This window comes from Nannobrachium achirus (assembly GCF_963921795.1).
Source record: "Nannobrachium achirus genome assembly, chromosome: 4".
Classification (NCBI taxonomy): Eukaryota; Metazoa; Chordata; class Actinopteri; order Myctophiformes; family Myctophidae; genus Nannobrachium; species Nannobrachium achirus.
Window position 1 is genome coordinate 8,502,593 of NC_137813.1, and position 21,999 is coordinate 8,524,591.

The following is a 21,999-nucleotide window of genomic DNA, read 5'->3' on the forward strand; positions in this document are numbered from 1 at the left end:
ATATGGGTGCAAAATGTACTAGCCCCATATAAACGTAAAATATACTCTCCTCCCTAGCTGTGGGCATATGCCATAGGCCTATATGCACATATGAACCTGCCGGTCTGTATCCAATAGAAAGCTGCAGAGCATGGAGTTTTTTTTTTTTAAGTACAAGGTTACATGCGCAAAAATAGTGTGTGTGTGTGTGTGTGTGTGTGTGTGTGTGTGTGTGTGTGTGTGTGTGTGTGTGTGTGTGTGTGTGTGTGTGTGTGTGTGTGTGTGTGTGTGCGCGCATTGCAACCCGGTCTCCACAGAAAATTGCGGTTTGTCTGTGCGTATGTGTGTGTGAGTGAGTGAGTGAGTGAGTGAGGGAGGGAGAGAGAGAGACGAGAGAGAAAGAAAGAGAGGGAGAGAGACAGAGACAGACAGACAGACGGACGGACGGACGGACGGACGGACGGACGGACGGATAAAACACAGTAGGCCTATGTAGATAGGCAGAACAACAAATAGCCTAGAAACGATAGAAGGGTCGGGGGAGGGGAAGGCTGGGTTAGAAGCGGAGAGAGGGCGAGATCATTTAGCGACCTACAACTGGGTTGCTCGCTCCTACTGGAGGCTGGAGCGTTGGCACCATGAGTCTGTCGGGGGGAGCGTGTCGCTGAGAGACTTGTTTTTTCATTGTCGAAATACCGTGCCGGTGAAATACCGTGAAATACCGTGCCGTCTTGTCGAACTGTTGTTGTGTCGGACAGTTGTCGTGTCGAAACATTGCCGTCCTTTTTTTCGAAAAAGGGTGCCGTCGAAACAGCGGCGCCGAAATCTCGCGATCCCTAAGTCGAACTATCGGCGCGTCGAAATTGCGGGCCGTCGAACAAATGACACGTCGAAATAGCGACACACTCCCGTCACACCAACAGACATCCAAAGTGGTGAGTTTGTCAAAGTTTCAACAAGATGGCATTTCATGAAAATGTTAAAATCATAACTCACCTCAGACACCTGTCTTGCAGTTGTGCTTGGAGTGCTGAATAGCCTTACAGAAGAAGGACCTCTCTAGCCAATAGGTGTCCAAATAATTGCCTGTTTAATTTTTCCAAACTAGTGTCACACCAAATGATTTTGGTTTGGGGGACAAAATGTTTTTGATCAGAAATGACTGAAAACATTATGCTTTGACTTTGACGACAAGGTCAGGACAGTCACACCATATGAGTTTTGCCATGTTTGGTTGAAAATTCTGAAGAAATGAGGAATGAAATGTTTTAATCTTGAGTAAGTTCACATAAAGCTTAATGTCCTGCACAATATTCAGAAGGTTTTTGACAAATATCTTTTTTATTTATACATGTTTGACACCGAGGACAGCGAAAACGTTACGTCACGTCACCCACCCATATGCAGTGCAGCACAGGCCGGTTAAACATCTTGTCCAAAAAGGAACATCCCAAATAAGACCTTTTACGGCTTAGTTTATGTTGGAAGTCCTAATTGATTGATTGATTGATTGATTGAAGACTTTATTAGAAGTTTGCATAGGAAAAGGTACAGTTTCATGACGGTACAGTTCACTGATACAAGGTCTACTAAAAGGAGATCCTAGAAAAGACTAAGCTTATTTCCACAGGAAACCATTAAAGTATCTCATATAACATTGAATGACAGACGAATAGAACACAGTACTATGCAGTAGAGATAGTCAGTAATAAATAAATAAATAAATAAATAAATAAAAAAACAAAATACAGTAAGTCAATACAAACAGTAAGTATATACAAAGAAGAAGCAGGGGAGGGGAGGGCTGGGCTGGGCTAGGTTTTGTTTGAAGGGGCAGGGGAGGGTAGGGCTGGGCTGGGCTAGGTTTGTTTTTACGTAAGTGTTTTTTTTAGGGCGATTTTAAAGGATGCTAGTGATCCACACTCCACCACCTGTTCCCTCCCCACCAGGTCACTGCTGCAGTGTCAAGACCGATGGCTTTTAGTTTCTCAATCAGAATAGAGTGATTTACGGTGTCAAATGCTTTCTGGAGGTCCATCATGACCATGCCGCTATATTTGCCATCATCCGCTTCGCGTTTGATTTGGTCAGTCAAATAGAGTAGGCAGGTGTCAGTGGAGTGAGATTTTCTGAAACCAGATTTGAACTCGTAAATCAGATTATTCTCATCAAGATATCTTGCAATCTGTTCGTAGACAATTTTCTCCATGACTTTGGATATGGAGCTAAGAATAAAAACGGGGCGGTAGTTTCCAGGGTTGATACCTTTTTTTTTTATACCTTTTTTATGCAGGGGCGTTACTTTTGCTAGTTTGAAGTCCTGGGGGACATGACCCTGTTCGAATGGGTCCTTGGCATTCATCGCAAATAGTACAAGAACAACATTTAATGCAATTATAAAATACATTATATGTACAGAGAAAATAACTACATTCAATACAATTATAAAATATAAATTAAATGAATGGGTGGTGGCTGTTCACTGGGAGGAGTGGTGACTACCTTTGCCTCTGGCCTCCTGAAAGGTGGATTTTCAGGGCAGCCTTGAAAGAGCCCAGCGAACTACATGTCTTAAGGGAAACAGTCAAGGAATTCCACACATGTATTGTAGAAGGAGATTTGTTGATTTCTGATAGCATATTACAGTATATGATTACATGTTTACATTAGTTTAAAAGTGTATTAAAACTTAATGAAACGTTTTATAAAATAATGCTAGCGGAGCAGATGGCGGCCATGACAGTTCTCACGGACCAATCAGAGTCCATAACTAGGATTGATTGACGTAGGCGGAAGAAAGCTGGAGGGGCGGGGCTGGGACTTTGACTCCCTTGGTAATCGCCTGGACACGGTCAGAAAAGCCTTAAAGTGAACATGACATGAAAAAAAACATTTTTCTATTTTTTATGTTTTTTTTTATCTTATCTGGCCTCAATTACACCAAAAAAAACGGAGATTTCAACAAGCAGTCGTTTCTGTGTGGTCTTGTATTTTCTGCATAATTAGGCTCTGACGCGTGGATCCACTGCCCTCGGGCTGTTATATCATGCCCTCTCACCGCAGCCCAAGATTATATGAGGAACCTCTACATAAATTGTACTTTAATAACAAATACGGGCCTATAAAATATATTTACCCATTCGGATATCTTATTTACATCAATATCCTTCATATCAAGTAGTCAGTTTATGCTTTTGTGAAATAATGAAAATCGCTATGTATCGCTATGTATTTTCTGCCCTGGCTGGGTCCGTGGACAGCGCCTCCCTCCTCATTACCGACACTCTGTGTCTGCTGTGTCCGAGGACAGCGCACTGCTCCCCGGGCAGAGCTCCGTGGAGCCTCCCTCCCTTTACCGACACTGTGTGTCTTTTGTAGGCAGCCGACTATGAAACTCCACGTTGCCCTGTCCTCCCCCACACACACACGGGCACGGCGAGCAGACAGTAAAACGCTATGATAACACAAGCAATAGGAGGTTCTCTAAACGGAGGCATTTAGCCAAAATATGTTACTATAATAACTACAGAAGGACCGTGAAGTTTTTTCTGCAGCGCGGAGCGGAGCTATTGAAACGTTACCGCGGACGGTCTAAATTAACCTCGGTCCCGGGGTAAGAAAAAACACTCGCGACTCTCGATGCTGTTTGTGTGTGCCTCGTCAGGGCTCAGCTCAGCCTCTGTGTGTCAGTGTGTGTGTGTGTGTCACAGTGTGTCTTGTACCAAAGCAAAGCAGCGAAACACATGCATCGCGTCTGCGAGCATGCATCTCTCGGTCATTGTGTTGGAGCGTGTGTGTGTGTGTGTGTGTGTGTGTGTGTGTGTGTGTGTGTGTGTGTGTGTGTGTGTGTGTGTGTGTGTGTGTGTGTGTGTGTGTGTGTGTGTGAGTGAGTGAGTGAGTGAGTGAGTGAGAGCGAGCGTGCGTGCGTGCGTGCGTGCGTGTGTGTGTGTGTGGCCAGTGGCCACTTTGGGTACCAACCATAGTTTGAGAACTGCTGGCCTATAAGGGCTGAAGTGATTGATTTGTATTAATAATCAAAATCCAAATGATTGTAGTGGAGAGATAAAGTGCATTTGCCTCTGAGATGTAGTGGAGTAGAAGTATAAGAATTGAAAATTGGAAATACTCATGTAAAGTACAAATGCTCAAAATTGTACTCAAGTACATGTACTTACTGCACTATACTAATATTTGTTAGAATGAGTGGGAGAGAGAGGCTCCCCTGGTGGTGAATATAGAGTATTTCAGGTGACAGCTCTTTTTTCATGACACCTAAACAGGGCTCATAAGGCTTCCCACACACCTGCAGGCACAAAGTCTAGTCTAGTGCGTGTGGGGGGAGCGGGGGGCAGAGACAGCACAATGCATTGCGGATGGAAGTCTAGTGGTTTGAAGTCTAGTGCGTGTTGTGTGCTTGCACAGAGCACCATCCAACAAGCACACAACACGCACTAGACTTCAAACCACTAGACTTCCATCCGCAATGCATTGTGCTGTCTCTGCCCCCCGCCTCCCCCACACAACTCTCACTCAACTTGTGCGTTCCAGTCTGAGTGCAGCCTAAGAGAGAGAGACCACAGCCCCATGGAGTGGATTTTCAAGTTTAAACATTTTAAAACATGTTTTTAGGACCAGGGCAAAGACTTTTATGATTGGTAAAAACAGAATTTCATTTGACCTTTAAAGGGCCAGTTCACCTCTGGGACAACCAGATCTTATTTTATTGTTGTTTGGGACACGATCAACACAATCCTGAGTAATGTTTTGTGTTCAATCTATGTTTTGAGTATATTTTAATAGTTCAGCATGAATGATGATGCATTTTGCATCATATGAGTCATCATGCTGCATCATATGATGCAAAATGCTTCATCATTCATGCTGAAATACTAAGATATCTCAAAACACAGATTGAACACAAAAAATAACTCAGGATTGTGTTGATCGTGTCCAACAATAAAATAAGATCTGGTTGCCCCAGAGGTGAACTGGCCCTTTAATAGATGATAAAATGACAAAACTGTTTCTTTTAAATATCCCTTTAATTTTCTCCATTGTTGAATTTAATGGGGAAATTCTAACTTTTACTAAATATGGAGATGACTGACATCATAGATGTCTGACGTCATAGACCACATGAGACACAGTATATCCATATACTGTATGGGTATTCCAAGATATGGGCTTAATATTGATGACATTGAGGGATCTCCATATATGGCATAAAAGGGACAAGGACTGACACAAAGATCTCCATAATGGCCATTAGTGTATTGTCTCCACCGGCCGAAAGACATGGGGAGATTATGTTTTGCACGCTGTCCGTCCGTCTGTGTGTCCGTGTGTCCGTGTGTCCTTCCGTCTGTGAACAGCGGAATCTTCAGCAATGTTGCCACGATTGCAGTGAAACTGGTGCCAGAAAGAACCTCTGCCATTTTTCACATGGGCCTGTTATAGCGCCACCAGGAGGCGATTTTTTGCAAAACACATTCTGGGACAAAAATCACACAAATTGTTACGGTCATTAAACAAAATGGGTATTTCAGATTTTTCATATTCCACCCTAATTGGCTAAGATTGCCTTCCAAAGTTTGCAGGACTGCTCTGTTTTGAACAAAATGCCTCAAATCATGAAAAGTGTGCCATTTCCATTTCGCACACATATTCCCACTAGGCCAAGGAAGAAATGCCACTTGAAAACAGTAAAACCAGCCTCATGGTGAAGCTATAACAGCCTAATTTGTGTTTTAAATAACTCCACCAATCAGTGTAGAGGCCAAAGAAAAACCTTTGTCCTGCATTTTTCAAATCTGCATTCAATAGCGCCACTAAGAGGTGACTTATGTAAAAAATAAAAAAATAAAAATCTCCTTCATATTCTATCCTGATTGGCTAACTTTGGCTTCCAAAGTTTGCAGGATTCGTCCTTTTTGAACAAAATGCCTCAAATCATGAAACAAGCGTGGGAGTGTGTCGCTGTTACTACATGTCATCTTTTCGACACCCGACTCTAACCCCACCCTAACCCTAACCTCCGTGGAGTGAGTCGCTAACCCTCCGGTCGAAATGATTGTCGTTCGAAAGAGTGCGATTTTGCCACTCAGCGTGGGATTTGCATAAGATTTGGCACACATTCCCACTATAGACCGATTTCCGGAGCGCTCCCCTGTAGAGAGCACCGTCACCATTAGATGTGGTGTAAACATTAGTGTAAGGTAACTTGTAGCCTACATTTACTTGAGTACAGTACTTAAACCCTTCAAGTGCCGATCCCGAACAAGTTCGGCTTTTTTTCGGCAAGACACTTTTTTTTTTTTTGCTATTTTACTTACCCTGAGCTGCTTGTAAAGACGTTGGTGGTCCTGGCTCGTCCTACGCTTTCCAACGAGCCATTCTACGTGGTCCGACGATTTAATCCATTGAAAATGGCCAGATGCCAAGTTTACAGCCCCCCAATTTTTACTGAATCTATGTTGTCGGCGGTGCGACGTTTCACGGGGTGCCGATCCCGAACTATATCGGCTTTTTATATAAAATGAATTAAATAATCGGCGGCCTCACCGAAGCCTGAGTCTAAATTTTCACCCAGGCCGCCGACCGCGATCTGTTTACACCGGCCCGCGAGAGCGTAACGCCACCGCATCACGTCGCCGAATTCAATACATTCTCACATCTTTGAAGCTCATTTTCTCTGAACTGTGTTCTTATGGAAGCAGAAAAGTTGTATTTACGGCCAAATCGCAGAAAATCGGGCTTCTAAATGAGTGATAGCCTATAGCTATCTTGTAGCCATTTTCATCCGGGTCTTTTTCATCACATGCACGAACGTGAACACGCGTGTCACTGCTACGTGGGTCCCCGTATGTTACAGCGCTCGTCTATGAGAGTGACCCTGGCCACGCTACAGACTTTGGCGCCCCCAAGTGGCCTTGGCACGCATCGAGTTAAGTACAATTTTGAGTATTTGTACTTTACTTGAGTAGGCTATTTACCATTTTCAATAATTTAACTTCTACTCCACCACTGGCTGCTGTTTGCACCACAGCAATGGCAACAGCGCCCTCTACAGGGGAGCACTCAGGAAATTGGTCTATAGGTAAAGGATCAAATGCCACCCTTTTCACATTAGCCTGTTATAGCGCCACCAGTAGGTCAACTTTAACATAGTTGACTTTTTGCCAACTATGTTATTCTTTGTAACACATAGTTGACATAATTTGCTGTTTTCAGTTCTAAAATCAACATGGCTGCCTATCACCATCAGAGTTGGGGTGTAACGCGTTAATAATACTACTTTTTTCGGTAACGAGTACTACTCCTCCGAATATATTAATAACATTACAAATACTGCCTGGTCGCGTTACTACTCGCTACTTTCGTGCCTGCAGTTCCTGCTTCTGCCTTCAGCAGGAACCGATTGTAAACATCATCACATGTCTTTTAGAACATTGGAACTGCCATTTCCCTAAAATAACTAACTAACCAAAGAAGAGGTAATCAAACACATTTGATTACACAAGCAGGTCATGGTGACACTGTGGCAATCAAGCAGCAGCCATGCACCCGACATTTGATAACCGTCGCATATAGATTAATACAAGGGACTAAAAACAGCAAAACCCCCAAATAAGGAGATTTATAATATCAAGCAAAGAAATGAATTACCTTTTGCCTATTTTTGCCTAGAGAGAGAGAGAGAGAGAGAAGAGAAAAAAAGAGTGGCACGGCAGCGCATCACGAGGTGCGCAAAGCCGACGTTTGAATCACAGCCTAGATTAATATCCTACATGTGACAAGATAAATAAAAAAACCCTATTAAATATCCAGCAACTGCGAGCCACAGGAATGAATTAGCCTACTGGAAATCAATGCACGGTAGGCTGAGGGAGAGGGGGAAAAAGAGCACCTCACCTAGCTCTGAGACTCTGACATGACGCTCATGATGACGGACAATTAATAATTCCTTATGCAAAAAAATCGCTGTTACGTTGCTTTTTTAAGCAAATGGGAAGTTTTCCGCTGCTAGAATCAGTTTGACATTGTTTTAGTGCTTCTGCTGGAGTCTGGAGTCATCTCCTTAGTTCCATCACGTTCGCCTGCTACAGTATGACCTGCTGCACTCTGTGGGGGGAAGATCTCCGCCAGGTTATGTCCACCTCTGGACTGTAAAATTCATAGGACTATAGGCTATATCAGGGGTTCCCAAACTTTTTTGTCTCAGGGCACCCCAATGAATATTGTTTTAATCCGAGGCACCCCTACATTATAATTTTCAATCACAGCAGATCTACAAGCACACAACGCCTCGCATCGCGAGGCGTTGTGTGCTTGTAGATCGGCTGTTTTCACTAGTTTTGTGCGACAGTCTTGTATGATGAAGCAGGGCTTTGCTTTACCAAAAGACGTACACATTTGAAACTTGGAGATACAAGGTTTCTGCCCGACAGTGACGATATTTTAGTGATTATGTTGCGAGGAAAACGTTGAGATAATAGACATTTTTGTTAGAACTGACTGAAAATAAATGTACTTCAAGTTTAAAATGATACTAAATATTTTTTCAAGTGTCCAAATAAATTCCAAATATTATCAAATGATCTCGCGGCACCCCTGGACTACCGTCACGGCACCCCCGGGTGCCCCGTCACCCACTTTGAAAACCCCTGGGCTATATAATGTCAGGTGGAAACCTTGTATGTCCATAAATAAATGAATAAACTCGTAAATGTATGTGAGCTGCACAAACCTAAATTACGAGGCCACAGGGGCTCAGAAACAATTACATTATTATCATTTTTATTTATTGTTCTTCTTCTTATTAGTCTATTAATAATATTATTATTATTAATATTAATATTATTATAATATTATATATTATTAATATTATAATAATATATAATAAATATTTAATACATATACTAATATATGGCAATGCATCTCAGGCTTTTTTTATGGAGTAACTCAAAAGTAGTGTAACGAGTAGTGTAACTAGTTACTTTCTCCAGGGAGTAATGAAGTAGTGTAAGGCATTACTTTTTTCAAAGGTAAAATTGTTGGGTCAAAAACAACCCAAGTTGGTTATTTATGTAACCCAACACGTAACACTGTTTTGGACCAGCCCAACATGGGTTATTGCAGACCAACAGGGTTGGGTTAAGGCTGTGACCCAGCATGTTGGGTTAGGATTGTACAACCAAGTAATGGGTTAAAAGTGACTTTGCTGTTGGGTTAATGTGATACTGCTGATGGGTTGGAATCTAACACCCAAAAATGGCTTAAAGTGACCTTGTTGTTGGGATTGTATGTTCATTCACATTAAATCTATTCATTTTTTTTTTTTACAACATTTTCTTCATTGATATTTTTCATGCTTAATCTACTCAAGGAAGAATGCATGCGGAGTAAATTATGCATTTAGTCGTGGCAATATATCACAACTTTGAACACTACAGATTATGTGGTGCTTCACATTGAATGAACAGCAAACCTGTTTGTATGTGTCAGTCTGGACCATCTTAGTCATGGTTTCTGTTTCTGTAAGCAACTATGTTTTTTTATATATTTTTTAATTAGGGATTATGACTGGGCTACATCCACTGCGATCATCTACAATACAATGTTGTTTTCTCTATCTAAAACCATAAAATAATGGAAAAGTTTGTAAAAAATATCTGTATGGGAGCACAGTTGCATGCTGGGTAACTGCCCACCCACTTAGTTTAACCCAATAGTGGGGCAATTCACAAACCAATGTGTTGATAGACAGAGAGGGCGGGTCTATTTTAATCCAAGTTGGTGCAATGCAGTGAACCATGTGTTGGGTAAACTCGAATTCAAAAGCCTGCTATCTACGCATGCGTGAGCGTCTGTGCCGGTTGGCAAGAATCTCTGTCACACTGTGAGATTTTAACGACTTTTTAAACAACTTTCCACTGAATTTTTTTTAACAAAACTCAGGATACTACTCAGGTGACATACAATCTTTGTATCACCCTGAAATCTCAGTGATCGTCACCCTGTACAATTTTATCCGGACTGTTTTCTGCTAGCTGGCTGTGGCTCGCCTTCAGCCTAGAAGCCAGCCTAGCAAAAACTTTTAGCAGTGGCTAACGTCCTAACCTGGAATCTAACGTAGCAGTTAGCTAAGTTAGCTGTGGCTCGTCTTCCCACAGACAGCATCATCTGTTCAGAGATTGACCTTGGCAAATTCACCTCCTTTGAATATTTAGCCCTTCTAGTTAAAGCAGAAACACCAGTTCTTATTTTAACAATTTATAGACCCCCCTATAAACTACACTTATTTCTTTCAGAATTTCCGCAGCTGCTGGCCCTCATCAACACCAAATTCCAATACATAATTCTGAACGGAGACTTTAATATCCATATTAATAACGAGGCAGACTCAAAAGCCATAGAATTCATCAACCTTCTAAAAGGTTTTGACCTCACTCAACATATCTCTCAGGCCACCCATCGATTGGGCAACACTTTAGACTTAGTAATTTCAAAGGGAATACAAATAGAAATCATCTCAATATCAGAAAATCCACAATTTGATCACCACTGTATATTATTTAACTGTGTCCTACCAACAGCTAGGACTGTGGAGGAGCACATCATTAAAAAGAGAAAAATTGATGCAGCAGCAGAAATCAAATTCACAGAAATAATGAACTCACTTCCTCCAACCACCCACACTGAGGATGGTTCATTGGAGGACATGATAAATAACTTCAATAACAATCTCACTTGCACTATTAACAGGGTAGCCCCACTTAAAAATAAAAACAAAATACAGTCTAAAAGAAATACTCCGTGGAAAAATGATCATATTCATGATCTCAAGAGAGCATGCAGAGCGGCAGAAAGAAAATGGAGAAAAAATAAACTGGAAATACACTGTGATATCTTTAAAGAAGCCATGATTAACTACAATAACAGCATAAGAGATGCCCGAAGAGCATACTTTTCAAAAATCATAGCAGACAATAAAAACAACTCCAGGGTTCTATTTAACACCATTGACAGACTACTAAACCCTCGTCCCACCTTAGAACCCCCAGCCTCCCCACAGAAATGTGAGGAATTTGCACTATTTTTTAGCAACAAAATTATTTCTATTAGAAACAATTTCCCAACATCTGCTAGGGACTATCTCAGCTCACAGTCAGACAGACAGAATACATTGAACACTTTTAGCAGCATCTCTAAAGAAGAGCTCAACCAAATAGTCAGTAAAATCAAGCCATCATCCTACATATTTGACCCAATTCCTGCCACTCTTTTTAAAAATGTTTTTAACAGTTTCGATTCCACTGTCCTGCAAATCATTAATACGTCATTAACAACAGGAGTATGTCCAGAAGCATTCAAAACAGCCGTCATAAAACCACTACTGAAAAAACCCAACCTAGATTGCAATAACTTGGAAAACTACAGACCTATATCAAACCTTCCATTTATGAGCAAAATACTAGAAAAAACTGTCTTTACCCAGCTGAATCAATTCATAACAGAAAACAACATTTTAGATCCTCTTCAATCAGGATTCAGGGCTAATCACAGCACAGAAACAGCTTTAATCAAAATAATAAATGATCTCAGAGTAAACATGGACAATGATAAAGGTGTCAGTGCTAGTCCTTCTGGACTTAAGTTCGGCATTTGACCTGGTCGACCACAACATATTACTCCATCGACTCGAACACACAGTTGGTCTAGGTGGGAAAGTCCTGAACTGGCTACGCACCTACATCACAGGTAGAACATTCTGTGTTCGCCTGGGGGAAAGTGTATCTGACAAACACTCAATTCCCTTTGGTGTGGCACAAGGAAGTAATCTTGCTCCCCTGCTCTTCTCACTATACATGCTCCCCCTAGGAGACATCATCAGAAAACACAATATTAATTACCATTCATACGCAGACGACACACAGCTATACATATCAGTAGAACCACACAACACAGATGCAGTAACCTCCCTCACCTCATGCCTCAGTGACATCACAGATTGGATGAACAAAAACCTTCTTAAACTAAACGAAAACAAAACAGAATTGCTACTGGTTGGTCCCAAAACGAAAAGGGATGAACTACTGAAATCCCTAGGACATCTAGCGGTGTGGGTTAAACCACAGGTAACCAGTCTCGGAGTCATACTGGATTCAGATTTAAATTTTACAGCACACATAAATAAAATCACCAAAATGTCATTCTTTCATCTCAGAAACATAGCAAAGGTACGACCATTCCTGTCACAACCGGATGCAGAAAAGATTATTCATGCCTTCATCACCAGCCGCCTAGATTATTGTAACGCATTATTCACAGGACTCCCAAAACATGCCATAGATAGACTACAACTCATCCAAAACTCAGCTGCTAGACTATTAACCAAAACCAAGAAACGAGAACACATCACACCAGTCCTGTACACCCTTCATTGGCTCCCGGTCTCCCATAGAATACATTTCAAGGTCTTACTCTTAATATACAAAGCACTCAATAGCCAAGGCCCCACATATATCACAGATTCTCTACCACCATACACTCCATCCAGAACACTCAGATCATCCACTGCAGGCCTACTCGACATCACCAAAAGAACAGCCCCAAAAAAGAAAATCGGAGAGGCAGCATTTTTCTTTCACGCAATAAAATTGTGGAACACCCTCCCTCAGGAAATCAGAGAAGCAATCTCCACAGAGAGTTTTAAACACAGTTTAAAAACACACCTCTTCAGGTTAGCTTACGCACAGCATCTTTTAGGCTAGCCCCCTCATAACTAGCCTAGTAAACTGACTCCTCCCATCTTCAGTTCGAATCTGCAGAGGAGTCTAGCCTCCAAGCAACACAAGCCATTCGGGCGGAAGCAAGCGCTCTTCCTCGCCAATCAGCATTCGAGCTCAGGAGCTCTGTGATTGACAGTGCGCTTTGGCCAATCAGGGAATTCTATGACGTCGCTTCGGTGCGGAAGCGATCTGTTTGTTTTTCTCTGCAGTCTGCAGTCACCGTTAACACAGTAGCTTTTTTGATACACTCGGACTGAACGACCTGCAAAAAACACTCTCCCGTTTTTCTCTATGGATGTTTTTCTTCAGATGAAAGGCAACTGCAACAACGTTTAATTTCGAAAGGTACAGTAGACTAATAATATGTATGGCTTTGCAATCTCGGTTCTCTTGCTAATGTTTTCGGTCTGAAAATGATTTAATGGGACAGACTGTGCTAACATAGGTAGCCTAGCTATTCTCCTGTGTACTCGTTGTATTTTTGTGGAAGGAACTAATCATATCATTTTTTGCACTCACCATAGCTTTGGCTTAATCTAAACCATTTCCATATAGAGAGTCATTCTGGCAGGAATATCGCCTGTGACTTGTGCTGTTTGTCCTTAAATATATCTGTAACATACATCTAGCCCTGAAGCATGGTCACTCATGACCGTCATGTTTCAGGGCTACTTTATATCAAACCTAGTTTTTAAGCCACTATACTGTTTGCATAATGGTGGATGTTCAGTTTCTGTTGTTGAATACTAATTGATTGGGCAATAGGTCCTGACACATCTGTGATCTAAATGCACGTATTCACAACTTAAATCACACCAAGAACTAGGCTACAAGTTAAATTTAAAAGACCATTGTCTGTTATTTTTGTTGTGATTGGGCCGTTCTTTGTAGATGAAAATACATGAATTGACCCATACAACTAATTAAATGTATCCTTTAGCAATGTAAAACATTTGTGATAGAATTGTAACTTTTGTGATACATCATTACCAAAACATTTGTGATAGAATTGTAACTTTTGTCATTATTACCAAAAACGTATGACAATCAATCTTGTCTCTTTCTCCTCTAGGAAATGGAAGCTGGCGGATGACTGCATCAATGGACAGAGTTTGATCCACACATGCATTGGCTGTCATCAACAAGTTTATTGACAATATTTGTATGGTCTCAATAAAATAATAAATACAATTACAGAAATCAATTATAGGAATCATTCGTTCCTCTTAGGAATACACAGAGATGATGTCTACTTTCTAATTTCATAAGAAGTTGACTGTATCTTTGCTTTAGTGTCATTTATTAAACACTTTTTTATAATACCAAAATGATTCTGTTTTGTTTAATTAATTTTCTCAGTTATATCTAAAGTATTCATCACTTTTCTGCTACTTCTCTTCAGCATGTACATGTACAAACCAGTATACATTGTATACACTTATTATCTGAATACCCACTGATGGACTGTAAACATGTGTAAATATGCTGCTAACCTTATATCATGGTTGACAAGGTTTAAATGATTATTTTGATCAGCTGAAAATTAAATGTATATGTAATGATCCTGTAGTGTTTACTACACAATTACTTTGTCCTCGGCTGTCCTCGGCGTGTGAAACATTTACATTAGAGGAACCATAACTATTTAAAAGAAATGCAATAAGGGAGATGTTGCACGGAGGTCTGGAGTCTTCAAGTACAGCAAGAGGATGAGCCATTAAGATGGACGACAGACAGCAAGGAGATGTGTGCTCTCTCCAGTTCCATGTATTGGTGTTGACCTGTTAGAAAAATAAATAACAATGGGTGTTGTTACTCTTAAGGCAAAACCATTTTCTTAGATCGGTCATGTTGGCAGGCATTTCGCCTGTTGCTTAGGCTTTGTTATTCGTGTCCTTTATATCAATCTATAACAAACCATTATATAATTATAACCATTATAGATTTTTAAACCACTGCTGTGTTTATATTGGTGGACAATGGACATACAGTAAGTAGCCTCGTAAACCTAGACATACAGTTTCTGTTGAGCAGTAAAGGAGTTGCATAAAACACAGTGGTTGATATAATGACTAGTTAGTTATTTTACATTGATAAAAATAGAAAAGGAAACCCGCACACTCTGCTCCAAATGACGAGCGTTTATTGACGACATTTCGAGCTACAAGCTCTTCATCTGGTCTGGATGAAGAGCTTGTAGCTCGAAACGTTGTCAATAAATATTCAGTCATTTGGAGCAGAGTGTGCGGGTTTCCTTTTCTATTGTGATATTTCTCACCCAGCACCTCATTAAGAGATGTGCGTAATATTTTCTACTTTTGATCACATTGATACAAATGACATGGTTAACAAAGCGAAGTATACACAGGGAAGTTAGCAATATTAGCATTGCTAGATTCCATTAGCCACATCTTGTTGTAAAATGCAAAAGACATAACCTCAGCAAGGCAAAAGATCGCAAAGTTACTGTCTCTTGACTATACCTTTTGAAATGATGTTGCCTTGGTTTCATCTGGAGAAGTCCATGGGTCCATGCCGGTCAAACAATATTTATTAAAACGAAATGGAGGCGCAGGAGGGAGAAAGCAGTGCTTCAGCGTCTTCTTGCAAATATATCCGGCTAAACTAAGCAGACAAACACCAGGCGTCCCTGATTGGCTGAAGGGGTTGTCTGTCAACGCTCTACTCCCGCCCATGCTCCCGCCCAGCCCAATCGCTCTGACACTGCTGGAGGCCAGTCTCTCCTGCTCGCATTCGAATGAAGGCAGGAAGGGAGACTGGTTTACGAGGCTAACACCCTCAGCACTTTAATTAATGGTTCCTGTTCATGGTTATAATGTACTGCAATACTATATATATATTTTTTTCTTTCTATTTCTTATTTTTGACTGTTTAACCTGCTTTTATTATATATATTACTATTTCACATCTGTGTTTATTGATTGTTGCCTTTTTATTTTTAACATTTTATGTTTGAGGGACTTACTGTATATCTACCTGTGAAGCACTTTGAACTGCAATTTTGTATGAAAGGTGCTATACAAATAACGTTTATTATTATTATTATTATTATATTATTATACCAACACTTGGGTTATGAAATCAATGCATTTTATCTGATGATGTGGGTGGGCCATCCATAGCCCAACAGATGGTTTACTAATTTTAAGTATTTTTAATCCAATGTTTGGTCAAACTGACCCAACCTTTGACCCAACAGTGTCAACCCAGCAAAAGGGTTGAACATTTGACCCAACATTTTTAAGAGTGTAATTAATATGTAGTGCACTACTTTTTTGAGTAACGGACCCCAACTCTGATCACCATACACCACATGCAGGGACGTGCTGGGCCCCTGATTCAGCCCAGGAAAAATAGTTGGAGAGGCCCTCATTGCGTGCTATAGCTATAAAAGATTTGCCATTTCAGATCATGACAAGTGACAAGCCAGTGGGCCAATGGATCAATCACGGAGGCCGCGCCCCCACCTCTCCGCCTAGACCTCCGACCAGAATCACAGCCACACCATTCACTTGAATGGACATACAGCGGATTTTACACATTAAATATTAATTCCGTTTTGGACCCAGAGCTTCGAAATCTCGTCCAATCCGTCAACAAGGCCTGGATCTGCATTGGAAAAATATGTAGACCTTTAAACTTTTAAAACAATACGACAAAGGAATATATAAGGATGCAGCAGCACAATGAGGAAATCGCCTGTCTGCTGGACCTACAGAGCCGTTTTACACTGATTTGTTTAGAGGCTATTACTCTCCATTAAACAAACAACCAACCAGAATAAACTGCTTCAAATGTAGGCTACGTGTTTCTTATCATGCCGATTGCTTAGAAATCTGATAACATTTGATATCTCTGGCGTGAAATGTTTGCGATTCCTGACAAGTTTAGCTGCCGAGCCGCAGAGGGAGAGGCAAGGGTGTCGCACCAAATTCTGGGCCCTGGGTACAAGGATTCGCTGTGGGCCCACATGAATGTTCTTCATCGTGGGATTTCAAAAATAGCAAATCTACAAGCTCGCAGCGCAGCACTCGGTGCCGCGCTGTGAGCTTGTTTATCTGCTATTTTTCAATAGATGAAGCCTAAAATAATTAAGGCCCTTCCACCTTGGGCCCTGGTAAGTCAGTCCCACTTTCCCCCCCCCCCCCCCCCTTGTGACGCCCCTGGATGTCCATTCAAGTGAATGGTTTCTTTAGAGGCGGCTGTGATTCTGGCCGGAGGTCTAGGCGGAGACAGCTTTTGGAGGGGCGGAGTTGTGATTGGTGAATTACATGAGTTAAATTTTGACGTTGTCGGGTGGAAACCTTGTATGTCCAAAACCGTTTGTTTTGTATTTATTATTTAAAAAATTATTTAAACTGGTGAAAACAGCCGATCTACAAGCACACAACGCCTCGCACCGCGAAGCGTTGTGTGCTTGTAGATCTGCTGTTTTCACTACTTTTGTGCGACGGCCTTGTATGATGGGATGGAGATACGAGGTTTCTGCCCGAAAGTGGCGATTTACTTAGTTGGCCGCCTAGCCCCCAAAATGCCCCCGATATTTTATTTTTAATTTGTTCCTAATGGTCCAGGCCGGGAATGAACCGGCCGTTCGGGAGTTGTCCTGCTTTTACCAATGGCCAGCACGTCCCTGACCACATGGCATGTTTTAAAGAAAGTTTCTTCTAAATATTAAATATACAATTGAAAACATTTTAATATGAAAGTTATCTCGGACACAGTTAAAATGTGTTATTTTCCACATTATATTTGATATATTCCAAAAAGAATTGTATCTAACAGGATTATCATAACTTTATAAAAATAAAATGATCAAAACTAATTTTGATTCAACTCATTTTATTGTTGTTTAACTAGTTAGAAGGTGGTTGTTCGGACGGTTATTTAGTTGACATTTTAGTGATATTCAATTAATAAGTGACCGTGTCCACAGTAAACAATTATGGTATTTGTAAAGACAAGATCATAATGAACATAGCAAGCTTTTTTTTTTTTTTTTTTTTTTACTTTTAATGAAAACACATGCTAGATATATCCCATGGACTTGAAAAGGCCCGTAATTATATATTGACCCCATTAAAGCGTCACCAGGAGGCCACAATAAACTATACCTGACCTGGTGGAGACTTGTGCTCGGAAGAGCACTGCTTCTAGTTGGTGAAATAATATTCCCCATTGACTTGAATGGGAACATTTTAAATGGTAAGACGGAATTAATTTGCAGGTGTGACTCGCGTCATGGCAACCATCTTTCTAGTTTAATATTCATGTTGTATTGATTTCATATTCATGTTATATTAATTAAATATTCATGTTTATCCATTTCAGCTCAGCTGTCCGCTGTAGAAACCAGGCTGAATGTCAGTGAGAACAAAGTGCAGAAACTGTCCAGTAAGTATGGGGTTCTGAAACTATTGCACTTTTGGGAGTGGCCAAGGTAGTTACCTTGTTCAGATCAAAAGACTTAAGACTTCAAGATGATACTTGTTGTTGCAGTTCTGTTGGTCAACCTGGACTGTGAGGGAATCTACAAAAGTGGACCACAGAGTGGTGTGTACATCATCTACCCCACTACTGCACCTGTCAAGGTCTACTGTGACATGGACACAGCTGGAGGGAAGTGGACAGTCATCCAGAGAAGAGTGGACGGCACTGTGAACTTCTACAGACCCTGGGCTCAGTACAAGGCTGGGTTTGGAGACGCATCAGGCGAGTACTGGCTGGGACTGGAGAACATGCATCTCCTCACCAAGGACAAAACCTATGAGCTGAGGGTGGACATGGAAGACTTTGAGGGAAACACAGCGTCTGCCTCTTACTCCTCTTTCTCTGTGGGTTCTGAGGCTGATGGCTACAGGTTGCAGGTCAGTGGTATAAAGTAACTATACATTTACTTAATTACTGTACTTAAAGGGATATTTCACTTTCATTTTATCATCTAATCAGGTTTTTGTTACTACCCTGGAGAGATTTTAATTTGCTTGATTCAGTATTTAGATATTTGATATTTATTTTTTCAGACCCACCCCTTTCCTATACAAACCCATTGTAACTCCATTAACATTATATATATATATATATATATATATATATATATATATATATATATATATATATATATATATATATATATATATACTGTGTGTGTATATATATATATATATATATATATATATATATATATATATACTGATACTGTACGTATATATATATATATATATATATATATATATATATATATATATATATATATATATATATATATATATATATACTGTGTGTGTATATATATATATATATATATATATATATATATATATATATATATACTGATACTGTACGTATATATATATATATATATATATATATATATATATATATATATATATATATATATATATATATATATATACTGATACTGTACGTATATATATATATATATATATATATATATATATATATATATATATATATATATATATATATATATATATATATATATATATATATATATATATATACTGATACTGTACGTATATATATATATATATATATATATATATAGATAGATAGATAGATAGATAGATAGATAGATAGATAGATAGATAGATAGATAGATAGCTTGGTGCCTTGCATGGTTTCCACCGCCACCGGTGTGTGAATGTAATGCACATTGTAAAGTGCTTTGGATAAAAGTGCTATATAAATGCACCAATATACATTTTCCCAAAAAATGCAATGTTAGTCGAAAAAACACGGCCAGCTTCTACTCCACAACATCTCATAGACAAATATTGTAGTTTTACTCCACTACAATTATTTGAACACTTGTGTTACTAACTTTTAGTCGGGGGCCTAAGGGAGATGACATGGTAATCTCGCGCTAATTAGTCTAAAAGCGCGAAATTTTGCACAGATGTAGCTCAGGGCATGCTCTAATGATTTAGCTAGGGCGCCCGAGTCGGCGACCTTCGGGGTCGCCACGGCGGCCAAATCAAGTTGGGCTCCCATCGACTTTCTGTACAGGAGGAAAATACCCAGAAAAACATTTTTTTTCTGGGTATTTGAGTTGGATTTGAGGGGTCTAACTAGGGGTTTGTAATGATGCTGAATCCATTGCAAGCATTTGTTTTGCACAAAAAACATTCCTTGGGCTACAAATGGCCCAAGAAAATGATGGCTTAGTGATGAAAAGTGATGAGTCATCACTTTTCAGTGTTTTTGGGGTGTTTTCTGGAGCTGCAATGGATTCAGCATGATGATAAACCCCTAGTTAGACCCCTCAGATCCTACTTAAATACCCAGAAAAGAAAAGAAAATTCTGGGTATTTTCCTCCTGTATAGAAAGTCAATGGGAGCCCAACTTGATTTGGCCGCACTCGGGCGCCCTAGCTAAATCATTAGAGCATTCCCTGAGCTACATCTGTGCAAAATTTCGCGCTTTTAGACTAATTAACGCGAGATATCCTTAAGTCCCCCGACTATTTGTGGATATTGATTATTATTACAAGACATAGCCTACTGTACATTAACCACTTCAGCCCTATCTAGACTTCGGCTATTTGAAAATAGCCGATCTACAAGCTCACAAAGTGTCCTGATGTGAGCTTGTAGATCTGCTATTTTCAAATCATTGTAAATACTGAATCAAGCAAATTCAGATCTGTCCATGGTGGTCACAAAAGCCTGATTAGACGATAAAATTATGTTTTTTTTAGGTATTTGTACTGAGTATTTGATTGAGTATTTCATTTTTCCACAACGTGTCGTGATGTGAGCTTGTAGATCTGCTATTTTCAAATCATTGTATTTATTTTGGAAAAAAGTTTAACATGTACTTTTACTCAAGTAAATTCCCAATACCAGACTTCTACTTTTAACAGAGTATTTTTTTTGCATTGCAGTATTGGTACTTTTACTTAAGTAACAAATGTGAGTACTTTTTCCACCACTGCTGCAGGTTGCTGGCTTCACTGATGGAGGAGCAGGAGACTCTCTGACCTATCACAGTGGAATGAAATTCTCAACCTTTGACAAAGATCAGGACAGGTCAAGCGGCAACTGTGCAAGTAGTCATTCTGGTGCATTTTGGTACAAGAGCTGTTATCATGCTAACATCAATGGTCTTTACCGCCGGGGAAGCACAGCTCACACAACTGCAAACTGGTACCACTGGAAGAGTAATTATTACTCCCTGAAAGCTGTAGCCATGAAGATCAGACGTGTTCCTTAAACATGTTTAGGTTCACATGCATAGATTTGAAAAGCACAGCCGTGGTATAAAAGGCTTGATGCAATATTTACTCTTTTTCATGGTTTGATTTGGTTTTGTTTTCTTTCTTTTTTTAATTATTTGGGATTCTGTATAATCCTAAACTCATACAGTAGATATCTGTATTGTATCACGTATTATTAGTGGTGACCTGCTGTCCTCTATGGCTCTTAAATCAATAAATAATCCAAGCTGTTAACGAATAAAGAGATAAAGACAGAGACAATGTGTATTTAGTGATTTGGTAACACTTTATTTAAAGGTTGGGTCTATATTGCATTATAATCACATTTATTGCATTATAAAGTGAGGGGGGGGGGGGGCACCTGTTGTGGTGTTTGAGAGCAGCTGAGTCAGATACAACAGCAGTGACACAAACACGTGTTTTGAGGAATTGGAAATAATCAACATAATGACTAAACTCTGAAACTAAACTAAAATGTCTACACTGCTAAAAGGTTCAAATGGAAAGATGTATGTGATCTAATGTGTTGCTCAACTCAAATATATTGTCACATCAGGCTTACAGTTGTAAAAAAATAAAGTGTGGGGAAGTCCTTGTTATACAAGGAAAACGTTACATATCATCATGGCAGGGTGACGTTTACATAAGGTGCATTAAGGTGAAAAGCAGCAGTGGCATCAGTCAGTTAGACGTTATGACAGATAACTTACATATACAGATACATGTACATAACGTGCATGGTTTAAGGAATAAAGATTAGGCAGTTCAAAGCAACCGATAGTAAAACATGTTGTGGTATTTAGTAGTCATAATAGTACTGTTATGTCCTCTGATGGGTGGAAACCAAAACTGTTACTTTTCAAGATTCAAATTCTAAAGCATCAAAAGTAGCAGATCTACAAGCTCAAAAAGCAGTACGTTTCGAGCTTGTGCATCTGCAATGTTGATACTTTTGTGTGACGCTGTAG

At 39.9% G+C, this 21,999-nt stretch overlaps 1 protein-coding gene across 1 annotated transcript; it reads left to right on the top strand.

Annotated features, from left to right (window-relative positions):
- Positions 1-11,597: 11,597 nt before the first annotated feature.
- LOC308284013 (microfibril-associated glycoprotein 4-like) lies at positions 11,598-21,027 on the top strand (the record flags this gene model as incomplete). The annotated part of the gene is made up of 4 exons (XM_080724535.1): positions 11,598-11,739; positions 18,123-18,185; positions 18,291-18,658; positions 20,755-21,027. 4 exons carry the CDS (start codon positions 11,598-11,600, stop codon positions 21,025-21,027), a joined length of 846 nt encoding a protein of 281 aa, XP_080580661.1.
- Between the last annotated feature and the right edge of the window lie 972 nt (positions 21,028-21,999).